At 37.7% G+C, this 14,657-nt stretch overlaps 1 protein-coding gene across 2 annotated transcripts; it reads left to right on the top strand.

Annotated features, from left to right (window-relative positions):
* Window positions 1–1,216: 1,216 nt before the first annotated feature.
* On the top strand, window positions 1,217–7,564 carry LOC122064269 (eukaryotic translation initiation factor 4B3-like). Of its 2 annotated transcripts, XM_042627981.1 has the most exons (3): window positions 1,217–2,545; window positions 7,175–7,261; window positions 7,314–7,564. In XM_042627981.1, exons 1-2 carry the CDS (start codon window positions 1,386–1,388, stop codon window positions 7,221–7,223), a joined length of 1,209 nt encoding a protein of 402 aa, XP_042483915.1. In that variant the 5' UTR covers window positions 1,217–1,385; the 3' UTR covers window positions 7,224–7,261; window positions 7,314–7,564. The 2 variants fall into 2 exon arrangements, with proteins under 2 accessions (XP_042483915.1, XP_042483914.1); XM_042627980.1 differs by having other exon boundaries at window positions 1,218–2,545; window positions 7,175–7,564.
* Window positions 7,565–14,657: the final 7,093 nt, after the last annotated feature.

Here is a 14,657-nt window from a genome sequence, read left to right as displayed (position 1 = left end):
ACCGAAACCAAACCGGTAAGAAACCGAAACACTCCAAAATTCATTAAAAAAATTAAAATTTGAATAGTTTTGTATACATTTGTATGGAAAATCGAATTCAAACTAGACCAAAAATCAAAACCAACCCGGTTACAAATCGATTTAAGAAATCGAAGTTCAACAATTCATCATTTGGTTGTTTCCTAATGGCTTCATACCGGTTTAAAAAACCGAAATGAACCTAATAAATCCAAACCGGTACCAACCCGAACCCAAACCGCACCGAAACCGACACCGGACCGAAACCGATAAATCCTTATTGGGTCGGTTTCGGTCACTTCCAAACTCACACCGAAACCGGTGGAACCGGACCGAAACCGCACCGACCCGGACCGTTGACACCCCTAATTGGACCCCTTCTGATGTAATATGCAAAGTTGAAGCTTTCTTTAATGAGTTCAATCGAGCCAAGTCTCATGAAAAGGTTGTGGATCATCCTGCTGCTACTCCACCAAGGCAAGATCAACATCCAGTTTGGATTCCTCCCCCTCTTGATGTGGTGAAAATCAATGTTGATGCATCATTTGTTAAAGATAAGTCTTTTGGTGCCTTAGGCTTTATCATTCATAATCACAATGGATCTCTACTGCTGGTTGCATCGAATCCAACACCAATATACTCAATCATTAGCGGAGAAGCTGAAGCAATTAAGAAATGTATTTTGGAAGCAATTGGTTTAGGATATTTTCGCCTATGGTTGGAATCAGACAACCTAGAGGTGATTACTGCCCTTTCAAACGATTCCAACTGTATTCCTTCTCAAATCCAGCCTATCATTGAGGATATTAGGTTCATGTGTGCCAACCCTATAGAGTGTTCATTTTCTTATGTTCCAAGGGTTGTTAACAGTATTGCCGACACCCTTGCAAGGAGAGGCCTGTCCATCCGATGTAGGACAGTATGGTCTCAATCCACTCCTTAGCTGAATCAGCTCTGCGAAACTGATGTCTTGGCTTATAACCGGTCTTTTTTTCAATAAGATTTTGCATTACCAAAAAAAGAGAAGGTCAAATTCCACAACCGAAGAGATTTTCTTCGATAAAATTAAAGTGAAATCCCAATAGCTGAAGAGATTCTCTCCTCACCATAGGTGAAGTAAAACTTGGATCACCAGAGTCTGCTTACCAAAGCACCCAAGAGAACCCACTTGCCATCACGGTCATTCCTCTTCCAAATTTCCAATGGGGAATAGAGTTGCCCATTTTGAAAAAAAAGGAAAGTGGGTTTTTTTAGAGAAAAAGGAAAGTTTTAGGCACTGCAGAACGGCTGGGGTTATAAGATCAAAGTCCGACAACGTCACATACAGATTAGAGCATTGAACTCAAAGAGTGAGAAATAGAGAGAGAATGGCGACCGATTTATCATCTGCTTGGTCGAAACCAGGGAAGTGGGCACTTGATTCGGAAGAACACGAAGCCGAGCTTCTCGAACAACCACAACAGCATCAGCAGAAGAACACTGAGAACGGCCAATTTGATTTCCCATCCCTGGCAGCCGCTGCCGCCACCACCAAGTCCAAGAAGAAGAAAGGCCAAACCATCTCTCTTGCCGAATTCAGCACCGGTAAGCCGGTCGGTCCGGGCACCGGTAAAGCTGCTCAAACCACCATACAACTCAACCGTCTGACCACTGACGAGCTTCTCATCCTTCCCACCGGACCCCGCGAGCGTACCGCCGAAGAACTCGACCGCTCCCGCCATGGTTTCCGTACCTATGGCCTCAACGATGGCTCCGCTCGGAATAGGTATTCCAACAGTGACGATTCTTCCAACTCGAAGTGGGGCTCTTCTAGGGTTTCGGATGAGCCGCGTAAAAACGGCGGATTTAACAGGGATTCTGCTCCTTCCCGTGCTGATGAGATCGATGATTGGGGCGCCACAAAGAAATTTACGCCTGCTCCCGCGTCTGAGCGGAGGGAGAGAGCTGGCTTCTTTGATTCCCAGTCTAAGGCTGATGAATCTGACAGTTGGGTGTCCAAAAAGAGCAACACACCTTCGGAAGGTCGCAGATTTGGCGGTGGATTTGAGAACTATAGGGACCGGCGAGGAGGTTTCGATGCAGTTCTGAAAGAGACATCTAATGGAGGAGGTGCGGAATCAGATACTTGGGGGAGGAAGAAGGAAGAAGGGACTGGAGGTGTAAGTGGACCTGGAAGGCGGAGACTTGTTTTGCAGCCTCGTACTTTGCCGGTGAATGATGAAGATCAGCAGCAGCCAGGGTCAGGATCGACGACGAGAAGTAAAGGTTCCAACCCATTTGGAGAAGCTCGACCAAGAGAGGAGATTTTGGCGGAGAAAGGACAAGATTGGAAAAAGATTGGTGAACAGCTGGAGTCAATGAAACTTAAGGAGATGGGTTCCGGGATTCATGACGGCCCGTCCTTGGGGAAGAAGAGTTTTGAAAGTGGGAATGGAAGGGCAAGTCAACCTGAGGATCAGAGTGAGAGAAGTTGGAGGAAGACCGATACAGATACAGATACAGATGCAGTTGATGTTCCTACTCAAAGGTTTGTTTTTCTTGGTTGATAACTCACTTCTAATTTCATCCTATGGTACTGTTATATTGAATACAGGAGCTAGTTCCTAAGCGTTGTTGAGTTCTTTTGTTGTGCTTTCTGTCTATAGTTATTACTTGGAGTAGATTTTTCTACGAATCATACTGTTCGGCGCTACTCACTTTGGATTACTTCAATGTTTATATGACGGGAAATCTTCTATTGCAGTCTTGATATTTGAAATTCCTTTTCCTTTTTGTTAGTTCTCTGAAATTTTAACTTGCAAGTATTTGCTAATTCTGGCTCTGTCCTTGTAGCTAATGATTTTACTCAATAGCTCAATGTATGCAATTTAGGATTCATGCATTAACCTTGACGTAATTGATTATAATTAATCAGTTCTATTCCTATTCTGATGGATTTGAGTTTGATGCTGTATGCACTGCATAGGAAGAAAATTTACAGAAGTTGAGTGCAATTGCTCTGAGTCCTGTCTTCTAGTTGTACCTCTAATGATTGGTTAGGTAATCATAAGAAGCAGTGTCTAGAAACAATTCCTTTGGAAGGAGGGCCATTAATTCTCTCATAGTATTCTTTGGCTGTTAATATTTCACAATAATGCTTCTATTTAGGAGTTATAAACAACTCTTACCTAATCAAAACCTCCACTGGATTGGAGATTTTTTTTTTTTTGCCATATGTGATGCTTTATTTGTTATCAGGTCATCACATGTCAATTCTCTTTCGATCCTAGGATTAGCTACATTCTGTCTTTAATTTCTTGCCCTGCGCCTATTATTACTTCAACTGTTTTTGAAACCATTCCAGCCTTTTTTAAATCCACCTCCAGTTTTGGAGGCAAATATTTGCTGTTGATATTATCTACTAATTGCTTTCATAACATCTTTGAATCTATTATGGTTAATTGTGTTCTTTTTCCAAGACTTGCCATTTCTTTTAATGTCCTCACCTATGACGGCCACCTTCCATTATGAGTGGAGGAATCTCTCCCACACAAGCTGTATGGTGTGTTTTGATTTCGCAGGCTTTGTGTTTCTGGTTTGATGGGATTTGGTAATCAGTTGGCTCTGTTTCTTTTTTTTTTTCCGCCCTGTCAATCCTATCACCTCTAATTCTCCCTGCTTATATTCCTTCAAATATTCTCGTTTTATAATATTAGTAACCCCAATTTTATTGATAATATTAGTAGTCCTAATTTTTTATCGATAATATTAGTATCCCTAATAACTTATGGTTTACCCTACTGAGTGTTAAACCACTGGGTTATGAGGTTGCTGAAACCTTCCTGCATCACATTTCATTCTGAACATGCTTTTGCTCTACTTCATGATCTGGTTACTAAGTTTGTGGAAGGCCTTTCAGGTGAACTATTTATTGATTTCAAAAGGAAAAGAGAAATCCGTGAGGATGTAAATGTCTTTGATGTCCCATTAGTTTGTGTATGATGGGTTCTCCAACCTATGTGCAAGATAAAATGAAGCATTCTCCTATTTGTTGTACCAATGGTATTCCTGTGGACGAGGTTATTGATTGAGGGAGATTCCATATAGAAGGATAGGTTTTAAGGAATCAATTTAGATATGGCCCGGTTTGGAGAGGATTCCCCAGACAGGCCTTAGTTCTGCCACATGGCAGGTCAGAAAGGCCTGTAATTTTGTGGATAGGTGGACTCCAGGGTCCATTGCTTACTTGTGAAGTTTCACTTCAATTGGAGTTGGCCAAGTGGAAAAATCAAGTATTGAAAAATTAGGGACTAAGGAGATTGGGAGATGGTGCACACTAAAGAATGGATGGCTGAGAAATATAGGGATGCATGGACATACATGGTGTGGCATTTGATCAAATTTGTATCTGAAAATTGTCATGTTGCCAATTCAGTTAATTCTATTGATATCCAACTGGCAGAATTGCCAGATCACCCCTCCACATGGTCGAAATAGGTGGCGAGCTTAGAAAACCTCTCCAAGTTGGTCAGTCCAGAAAAACTCTTGCCATTAATATATCATATATGGGTTCTGGGTGGGTCTGCTGTTTCTCCTATATGGTTATTTATATCCTGCTACACTTAAGGGGCTGGACTGAGGAAAATCAAGACGGTGATTTGGTGTTTGAAGAAAAAGTGGAAGGATAATGTTGGGATTTAATGGATGATGAATTTTACAAGTGTAAGGTATGGTAGTATAGATGATGTCTTAAATGGGGAAATCTACAGATTGTTAGGGTGGTAATTGGCGACTGATTGAAGTAGAAATTGCCTAGGGTTGGGGATTTGGGGGTTTATGGATTCTGGTGTAGAGTTCTGGTAGTGGAAAGTGGATCTCAGCTCAGTCCTCGGAGGACTTTCCAACCGTGGATTGTTGCAAAGTAAGCAAAAGAAAATGAAATCTTGTATTCTATTTTTTTTTTTATAACAATCTCGTTGATTAATCTAATATTTGAAAATCAAGGCCCCTCCAGAAGAATTTTATTCCATTGAAGTCGAGCTATTGGAATTGGAGGCATAGTCCCAACTGTTACCTGTCTAATGCAATTGTGACAGATTTCTGCATTGACACACTGTTGTTGCTTCTCTAATATGAGCAGTGGGGAAGAGGGTTGGGGGACATAGAGTTATTTTTGTTAATTTGTATTCCTTATTTTATTATTGTTTAATGGTAGTAGGAGTCCAAGTTAGTTTGAACTCAATCTTTAGTTTGGTGTCAGGATAGGAATAGGATTGTTTTGAGTCTTTGTATACTTTTTTTTTTTTTTTTTCAAGTGTATTGGAAGAAAGCGAGGTTTACCTCTCAGACATTGCAGCTGTGGTGCTGTCCCAATTCTCTTTTCCTCCTCATTCTTCCTGGTTCTTCTTTCCCGGGTTAAGTTTCTTCATTACCCTTGCTTATTCAATCTTTTTGCTCTTATTCACTTCAGTTATTCCCAGTGTTTGGTTATCTCGTTATTTGTCTGCTACTACTGAAATCACTGGGCTGCAGAAAATTCATCATACTCAATCTAGACATCACAGATTGGATTGAGATTTGAGGGTGTTCTTCCCCACCCTAATGCGACTCAGGTTACATAGACAGAAGTTAGAATACTGCTTGAACTGCAAGATTCAAGTCCCTGAAATCAGATCTGGTTCTGTTTTCCGCCAGATACAACTTTTTTTTTTGGTGCGACGCCAGATACAACTTCAGTAACTGAAAGTTGACTCATTAAATGATCTTACAGTTACAAGTGATATTCAGGTGGATTCACGAGGCTTTGAGTTGGGATTCAAACCCTGAACCTTCAGTCCGACTGGATTCTTGTGGATGAGTTCTATCAACCAAATTCCATGTGGGTTTATTTCTGGTCTGCTGATTTCGTGATATAGGGGATGACCTAATTTCCTGAATTAAAAATAAGGGCAGAATTGTCCTTAATCACATGAAACCCCTTATTTTGCAAATGTAAATCTGCTTTCATCCCATTCATACTTGTAATTCCAGATTAACCGTATCTCTTCAATTTTAATTACGTTGCCACACCAAGGTCTGTTTGCCTTCTAAAAGGGTGTCCTAAACTTCAGAATAATTATGAAATTACCACTGCCCCCACTTGTAATTGGATTTTTTGCCTGAATGGGTCCATAACAAACCCAAACAAGGTTATGAACCTCGGGATCTCACATCAGAGACCTATATTTGTTTCGGGGAATGAAGCAAGTTGTATCATATTTTAGAATATGTTAGTCTAGTGGTCAGCTGTTTGCTCCTTTGGGAAAGTATGAGCTGACAAGGTTTTTTGCATCTTACATCAAACTTTTTTCCAGTATTCTAGTTTACTGACTTTGTTACCATTAGTTTGCTTAGTTTGGTATCTCAAAGTTGGGTTTGCAATTGTCTGCTGATGTTATGAACTTGCTTACAGCTGACTCATTACCTGCTTACGTAGTGAACTAAGTGTTGCAACCTAAAGACTTATTACTCGATTGAATGCAGTGGAGGCACTAGAATTCTTGCCCCAAATTCTGAAACTTAGCTTTGACACAAACTATGAGAGGAACAGATGCTCTTAGTACAGACACAGGGGATTTGATAAATGATTCAGTCTGTTATGTGCTTTAGAGTTGCCTGATCAGACTCTTTGGGGATTGTATGTGTCTAGTTTAACGCAAGCACTTCCAGGAGCAAATCTGCTTCCTACCGCGGTTAAAGATTGTTTTGTCCTGTATGAACTATGTGCACCATTTCCAACCCTAATGCACTTTCTGTATGAGGAGGGTAACGGAGTTGTGATTCTTCAGCGGTTGGGATGTTTGCAATTGTGGGTGATCTAATGCTGCCTGGTAAATGCATTTAATCTCTAGAAGTGAGCATCCACAAGTTTTGCAGATTCCATTTCCAGGGATTGATTGTTTGTGGAGCCTTTCCTTTTGATGTTTCATGACTCCGACCATAAAATGACCCTTAACTGCCTGCTTATCTATTTCTCATCTGTTGCCTGATTTTGTTATAAATTTATGTGCATATGTTTATCATGCTGCAAAAGATCTTGGCTGCCTCTGTTCTGCATATTCCTATCTGTTGAAGCTGTGTGGTCTGAATCATATCTACATTGTTGCTTTGGTTCTAAGCTGCTAACCTTCATGTGTAGTGCTGGCAAAACCGAGGAGGAGGAGGAGGAGGGAGTGGCAGAAGAATAAGGATGAGAGATGTGAACCAACAGTACGGCAGAGGCAGGGTGTTGCAATCCAAGCGTCTTCCTTGCTTCATCATTCAAATTGCTTTTCATGGTTACAGTGAAGTGAAGGATGGAGACAATTTTGGTAGTTTTTCCTTTTGATTTTTAACTTAGCTCTGTTATAATAGTGGCTGTACTGTGTAGTAGAGACATCACTAGTGTGGAATGTTAGGCATGATTCTTATTATTTAAAATTTTCATTTTGGTTTCATGTGTTAAGCGTGATATGTGAAGGAAGGATTTTGGTTGTTCTAACCCTGAATTTTTTGTGGAGAACTAATTAATGTGTTATTGTTCAAGAGAGCTCTTTATTCTTCCTTTTCTTTTTTTTTTAATGCGTACGATCAAATCAACTTCTGTTATCACATAATTTTGGTTTGGTCAGCGGCAATTGGTTGCCTTTATGGTGAATTATATATATATATATATATATATATTTTTTTTTTTATATGTTGCAAATGTGGTTGGTCATAAAATGCGATTCTGTTCCATATATGAAGACGAAGTAGGCAAGTGGCCATTTTCTTTTATTATTATTATTATGAAAGAAAAAAAAAACTTAGATTAAGATAAAATATTAACTACGGTGTTATAAATTTGTTCATGTGAACTCATCCACCACCCACTTTTCCTAATCATAGAAGCTAGCCAGTGCATAATAAGATGCATAAAAATATTATCTGCACAATTGCTTGGATTCTAAAGGGCACTTGGTCCAACAGTAAAGTACAAATATTGTAATTTGGTGGTTAAAATAGCCTCTCAACATTCTTGAGACAAAGAGGCAGAGGTCTTGCCTCTCCCTACCTCCTGCCTTGCACATGTGGGAATCTTATATGTCAGATATGTAAAAAAAAAAAAAAAAAGATTTGGTGGTTAAAACAACCTCTCGACATTATTGAGATAAAGAGGTAGAGGTCTTGCCTCTCCCTACCTCCTGCCTTGCACATGGGGAATCTTATATGTTAGGTATGTAAAAAAAAAAAAAAAGTATCCACAATAGGTTAATCTGCTCGCTTGGTGTCATGGAAAGATCTCTTGTAGGAAGGCTGGCTTAGAGAAACACTAGCCCATCATCTTTTTTTTTTTTTTTCGTGAATTATTGTCATTAGGCAAAAAGGGGAGAAGCCATACGAGATGAAAATCTCAGCTGAGGTTCTTCGAATAGAATGAAAGACCGTAACAGATGTCAGTTCATTCTGAAGGAAATATGTGGAAGCATTATAGATTTACAATGAATCTACATGACTAGAAATTGATCCCTATGATCAAAGTTATATACTTTATAACATAGGCCTTAACCACACAAACAGGATAAGATACCAAAGCTTTAGAATATTAGATGCCGAATTAGCATCTCCTGAAAACAGATCAAAATCACCAGCAAACAAAATGAGTGAATGATAAAAGGTAAGGCAAAATCAAAGAATTGAGTGTCCCTACCACTGGGAAGGAGTCAAATTATGGCTCCTTTTGTTAAAGGAAATAAATAGAAGGTGAAATCAAACCTAAGGGTACAAGCTTGGCCCCATGACTCGAGTCCTCCCAAGCACACCCTAAGCTCAAGAAGGCCTGGATGGGCCTTTTCAGCCCACAAGCTTGGTAAAGGTTGAGATTTCCAGGCCTGGCTGAGGTTTCAGGCTAAGCTTAGCCTTGCCTAGCACTGAAATGACAAAAATAGGGTTGCTAGGGTCAATAAGGGCCAATCCAGCCCAGCCTAAACTTAGGCTGGGCTAAGGGAACCTAGGCTTGGGCTCCGTGTCTATCTCTCTCCTGATTTCTGTTTAATATTTTCTCTCTCCTGTTTTATGTCTGTATCTCTCTTCACTAACCCTCTCCAGCCACCCCTTCTGCTGGAGAGGATCTGAATCCTTCCCGGCCCTTCCCCTTTACTGAAACCAGAGACATATTAAAGACTTGAGGGTTAGTACAACCCAGGTATAGGGCTTGGGCTTGGGCTTGGCTTGGGCTTCGTTTCAACAGCTGGGCTTCTCCAGAATTTGAAAGCTCATGTTTCAAATGTTTGATATGCCCTTCTACACAGTGGATGCATAAATCTACCAGCCAACCCAGACCAGCCCAGCCGATGCCCTTCTAACCCAACAGATCCTCCAACCCGATCCCGCTGCTTGGACCCCTTCCCCTACCTACCTCCATCTTTCTCGTTGCTAGCTTTATTCTTGGAGGCTTCCACTTGTCCATCCCAGTAAGTTCCCTATCCCTACACCCTACTTAATTTGTACGGAATGATTTATTTTTGTTGTTACCCTAGTTTTCATTTGTAAGAATGGAAGGACCTTGCTGCCTGATGGGAGCTCAATAGTCCATACAGACCCAGTCCAGGGTGGGGATGTAAATGGATTGGAAGAGTTTTTCTTCAGTCACCGTGAAAAGAGATTCTCCTCATTCACAAGCTGACCCTCCGATTGCACTGGAATAGAGTATTTTGGACCTTTGTAAATAGGGGATAAAAGTTAATGATGACATTCACCATTCCATAAATTTAATCATAATATCAAATCATCTCGGATGAAGAGATTCTCTCTTCCCCCTAGGTGGTGGAGAACTTTCTCCTAAATGTATGTTATAGAATCTCTCTCTCTCTCTCTAATATTATTCAATTAATCAACTATCAAACATGTCTATTAGTTTCCACATGGTAATCAGATGTGAGCTACAATACTGATGTATCCACTCGAAAATATCTGCTCCAATAGTGATTTAAGATTGGTTAGTTGTTTAATAATGTCTATTTAAATGTGTATTATATATTATACATTTATCTATATCTCTATAAATTAAAATTTTGTAACCTTACTTTTTTATCATTTGATATATATATATTGGGAAAATCCTATTGTAACCAAAGTGGTAAATTAAAATTTTGTAACCTTACTTTTTTCCCCTTTTAAAAAATATTTTTTTTCTTTTTCCAATGAAAATAATCTTATCATTTGACATAAATATTTCATTAAATAACTTTCAACTTTTGACATAAGGTGAAAGGCAATTAAAAGAAGGCATTCCATCCAAATTGTTTGATAATTTCTCAAAGAAAATGCAATTTCCTATAATGTGATTATGTTAGGATTTGAAAATATATATATATATATATATGTTCAATTAAAAGAGAGAATTTATTTTCAGAAATTGAACTACCAAATGAATTTGCTATTCTCGAAATATTTCAAATTGATGCAACCAAAACATTTTCAATTTGTTGACCAAAAATCTATTTGTTGACTACTTCAAGAAATCAATACAAAACTGAAATAGTAATCAGCCCTAATAGTTATCCACTTTGGTGTCAACAAGTTACACGGTGTTTTTTTATATTGTTAAACATTGATTTATTTCCTCTTTTTTTTCCAATTCAAATTCAATACACCTCTCTAACACATGCAACAACGAGGGTGTTCTAGTAAACATTCAAGGTAGTTTATTCAGGTGCCTCTATAACATATGTCACTTTTATTCTAACCAATAAAGGTGTGTCTCATATAGTAAAATTCACAACTGAGTGGAGATTGATCCAATTCCCCCAAGATTATGGGATTGTCTAACACCTATCAAGTTAAATTCCCAACAAGAAAATGTGTAGCAACAGTGAAGAGAATGAATTTCAACAACAGACAGGTTGAACGATTAAGATACAAACAAGGGACTCAATAATTACTAAAGTACTAACATATAAGATTCCATTACACAACACTAGCATATATATCCTTCCCTTTAAAAATTATTTAAAAAAAAAAAAAGAAAGAAAGAAGAGTAAACCCCTTAGATGGTGAAGCATCAAGTTTGGCATATGGCATCCCTATTTAGGGTCCCTATCATCCAACAATCAGAATTTTATATCAGCTATGGTTGAATATCCAATTTCTTAATATTATCTCAAAATATCATAGTTACTCTTAAATCATTGTCAATGCTTTACTCCTTTACGCTATGTCGGACTGCATTGAGGACCTGGAGATTGAAACTAATTGCAAGGATCTGCACATGTTCCTCACCCAACCTCGGTCGATCCACCTTTTGAGGTGCTTACTTTGGTTTCTGACATTAAACAGGTTGCAACCTATTTCACAAACTAGTATTTTTATTCACACCTTTAGGGAGAATAGCAGTGTTGCTGACTCCTTAGCCCAGAAGGCCATGTTTCTGCCTAGCGAGACATCTTGGTCGTTATTCATTCCTTGATTATCTGATATATATATATATATATATATATATGTCCAATGCCTTGCGCTTAGCTCGCGCTAATAGTTAGCCTTACTTTCTACCCAAAAAAAAAAGCTTTACTCCACCCAACAAAGAAATATGTCTGGGTGTGAAATTTTCCACATGCATGCGTAGAAGGAGACATATTGTCTAAAACATGTTGGCAGAACCTCTATGCCAGCAAAACTGCTCTATTGGAGGGGGAGGGGGAGGGGGAGGGGAGGGGGGGGCCGGGAGGAACTGGGGGTACCCTTCAAGCTTGGCTTTATTATGGATCCTAGTTATTTAATTCTCCGGTCCGAACATAATTTTACGAATAATTCAGTCCTAATCTGAATCAAACAAAAAAAAATCTGAAAAATTGTTGAATTCATAGATTTTTTTTTTAAAATTCATGAATAATTCATTCGAACCAAATTTTATCTCATTAAAAAAAAAAAATTATCTTGAATAAGTCATGAGCCTTAGAAATAATGTGATTATTATACATCTATTATGTCAATGTTACTTTTCTTCTTTTTTTTAATAGAAACCAACAAAGCTTATCTTTCCTGAGGTAATCACTCACATTTATGTCAAAATGGGATGACCAAAGTTTTTTTTTTTCACCCCATTTTGGTTTGACTAAGTCTTACTGTCGTTACTCTCTCTCTAGTCTTTAAGGTGAACATGCAAGGTGGGTGACGTGAGTCTAGTTGAATTTGTCCTCAGTCCCTCTCTCTCTCTCTCTCTCTCTCTCTTTGATTCAATTATTTGAGGAATAGGAAATCAATTTAGAAAAAAATAGCTAAATATATTATTTTTATCTTTAAAATTTAAAATTTAAATTTTTATATCATTTGTACGCTATGTACATATGATAATTGATCGATAATATGAAACAAGTATTACAAATATTAAAAATAACATCTGAATTTTTTGTCCGCTTTTTATTTTTGTAAACGCATAATTCCCTAATCCGAATCCAAACCTGAATTTTATTATCTCTGTTTTTTTTTACCGATATTTTAACCGAATCATTGAATTAATAAAACAAATTAATCCAAATATGTTCTTCATTCGAATAATTCCTAAATCCAAATTAAATAACTATGTTATGGATTACCAATGACCAAAAATGAAACTCAAGAGGAATATCTTATTGGCGTCATCTTCAATTCCAACATTTCTGCAATTTTCTTATTTGCACGATCTGAGGTGCCAATTAGATTAAAGTGGATTTGGACTATTCTCTTCCTCCAAATTAAAGAACACAACATTAAAAATATAAAATAAAAATAAAATTACAAAAAGAATGACAATGGATGTGTTTAGGATTAAAATAATCCTTAGTGGTCCTTTAACCTCTTCAATTGGTTGCCTTGTTTGAAGAATCAATAACTTATATAAGATGGATAGATAGATTGAAACAGGTTCGTGCGGAGGATTTGGTTAGATAGGATACTGATTTCAATTGATTATTCTAACAATTGAAAAAAAAAAATCATAGTGGACATACATAAGGAGAAGACAACTTCTCAATTGATTGGTGTCTTGCTAGTAGAATATAGGCTCTTTAGAGATTACGTGGTCGACCCTCCGATCTTCACCTTATGCCATATGGCATTCTTTTTATGAAAGAATGAATTTTTTTTCTTTTTTATTATTTTTTAATATAAAAGATGTAAGAATGATTTGTAATGGCTACCAAATTAAAATCCAAGTAAAGACTAAAGACACAATTTCCTTCCTTAGCTTGCCAAATGCCAATCTTTGTCTTATATATTATAGTCAAAATCATTTTTGTGAGGGGATATTCTCTGTGTATCCATGCTGATTACACGGATTCGTAACCATTTGACGTAGATTAAATAAAATAAAATAAAATAAAATTATATAATTTTATTATATAGAATTTTTAATTATGATATATAATATTATTCTTATTCTTTCAGATATGAAGAAGGTCACAACTCACATCATACTTATACAAAGGAAGACAAATTCGATATGGTGACAGTATTATGTACCCAACCGATTATATTTGCACATAGCAAAACTCTTCTTTTTCTAATCTCATAACTAGAAATGAATGATCTGCTTATTTGTTGCAATGCGTTCTTTTGACTTTTGAGGCCATCTTGAGTAAAGCCACTCACTCCGACAAATGCTTAAACCTTGGTTGTTTGTAATTAGCCATTTAATATGAACCTTACTTGTTTGTTGGATTGGAATCTCTTAAATTTTCTTTATAACTTCTACAATCTCTCTCTCTCTCTCTCTCTCACTCTCGAACTAATTAGTTGTTTATAACGGATTTACAGAATACTCTTTTGAACACAGTCATCTATCATATGTGATTTTATGATTGGACTTAGAGATGTTATATGATTGGACTTAGAGATGTTATTTAGCCTTGATGGCCTGAACTCGCCCTTGCCTCGCCTTGATCCCAAACAAGTACCGATCCCAAAATTTTGGCTTTGAGGGCCTGCCCAACTTTAAAATTTCTGACTCTTAAGTCAGGGTCAGGGTGGGTAAGGGTTGATGTCTTTGGCCCGCCCAGAACCCGGTCCTTGTTTTTACCCTGATGTTGACTTTGGATTTTTTGTTTTCTTATGATATTTTCTTCTTTGTTAACATGACTAAGGGTTTTGAGATTTTTGGATTGTTTGTCTTATTAAGATGATCTCTTTGTTTATCATGACAAATAATTGAAAATTTTTAGATTATTTGCTTTCTTAGGATGATCACCTCTTTTTTTACCATAATAGTTGGAGTTATTTGTATTGTTTGAATGTTTGTTTTATGATGTTCTCCTCATGACAAGTAATTGGTGACTTTGTGTGTGTGTGTGTGTATGTGTGTGAGTGTGTTTTTAATCTCCTCTTTATGAATATTTTTTATTTTTTAGTTATTTCATACTTTGCGGTGCATCAGGTAAGTAGCCGGCACCGTATATATTTATACTCAGCCAATTACTCTTGCATGGATCCTATTTAGATTATTTTACTATAAATATTTTTCCCATATCAGATCTATGTAGCCGACCCCATTCAGTTGGGATAAGGTTATGATTGTTGTTGTTCTTGTTTCATATTTTGCAGGGTTAGGATCAAGGTATGCCCGCCCCTTGATGGCAAACCAGAGTCAATCAGGGTTAGGGTCAGGGTCAACAAGGGTCATCCCAGTTCGA

The sequence above is a fragment of the Macadamia integrifolia genome, unplaced genomic scaffold (assembly GCF_013358625.1).
Source record: "Macadamia integrifolia cultivar HAES 741 unplaced genomic scaffold, SCU_Mint_v3 scaffold1591, whole genome shotgun sequence".
NCBI lineage: Eukaryota > Viridiplantae > Streptophyta > Magnoliopsida > Proteales > Proteaceae > Macadamia > Macadamia integrifolia.
The sequence above is the reverse complement of the archived record's forward strand: the minus strand, read 5'-3'. Positions and strand labels throughout refer to the sequence as shown.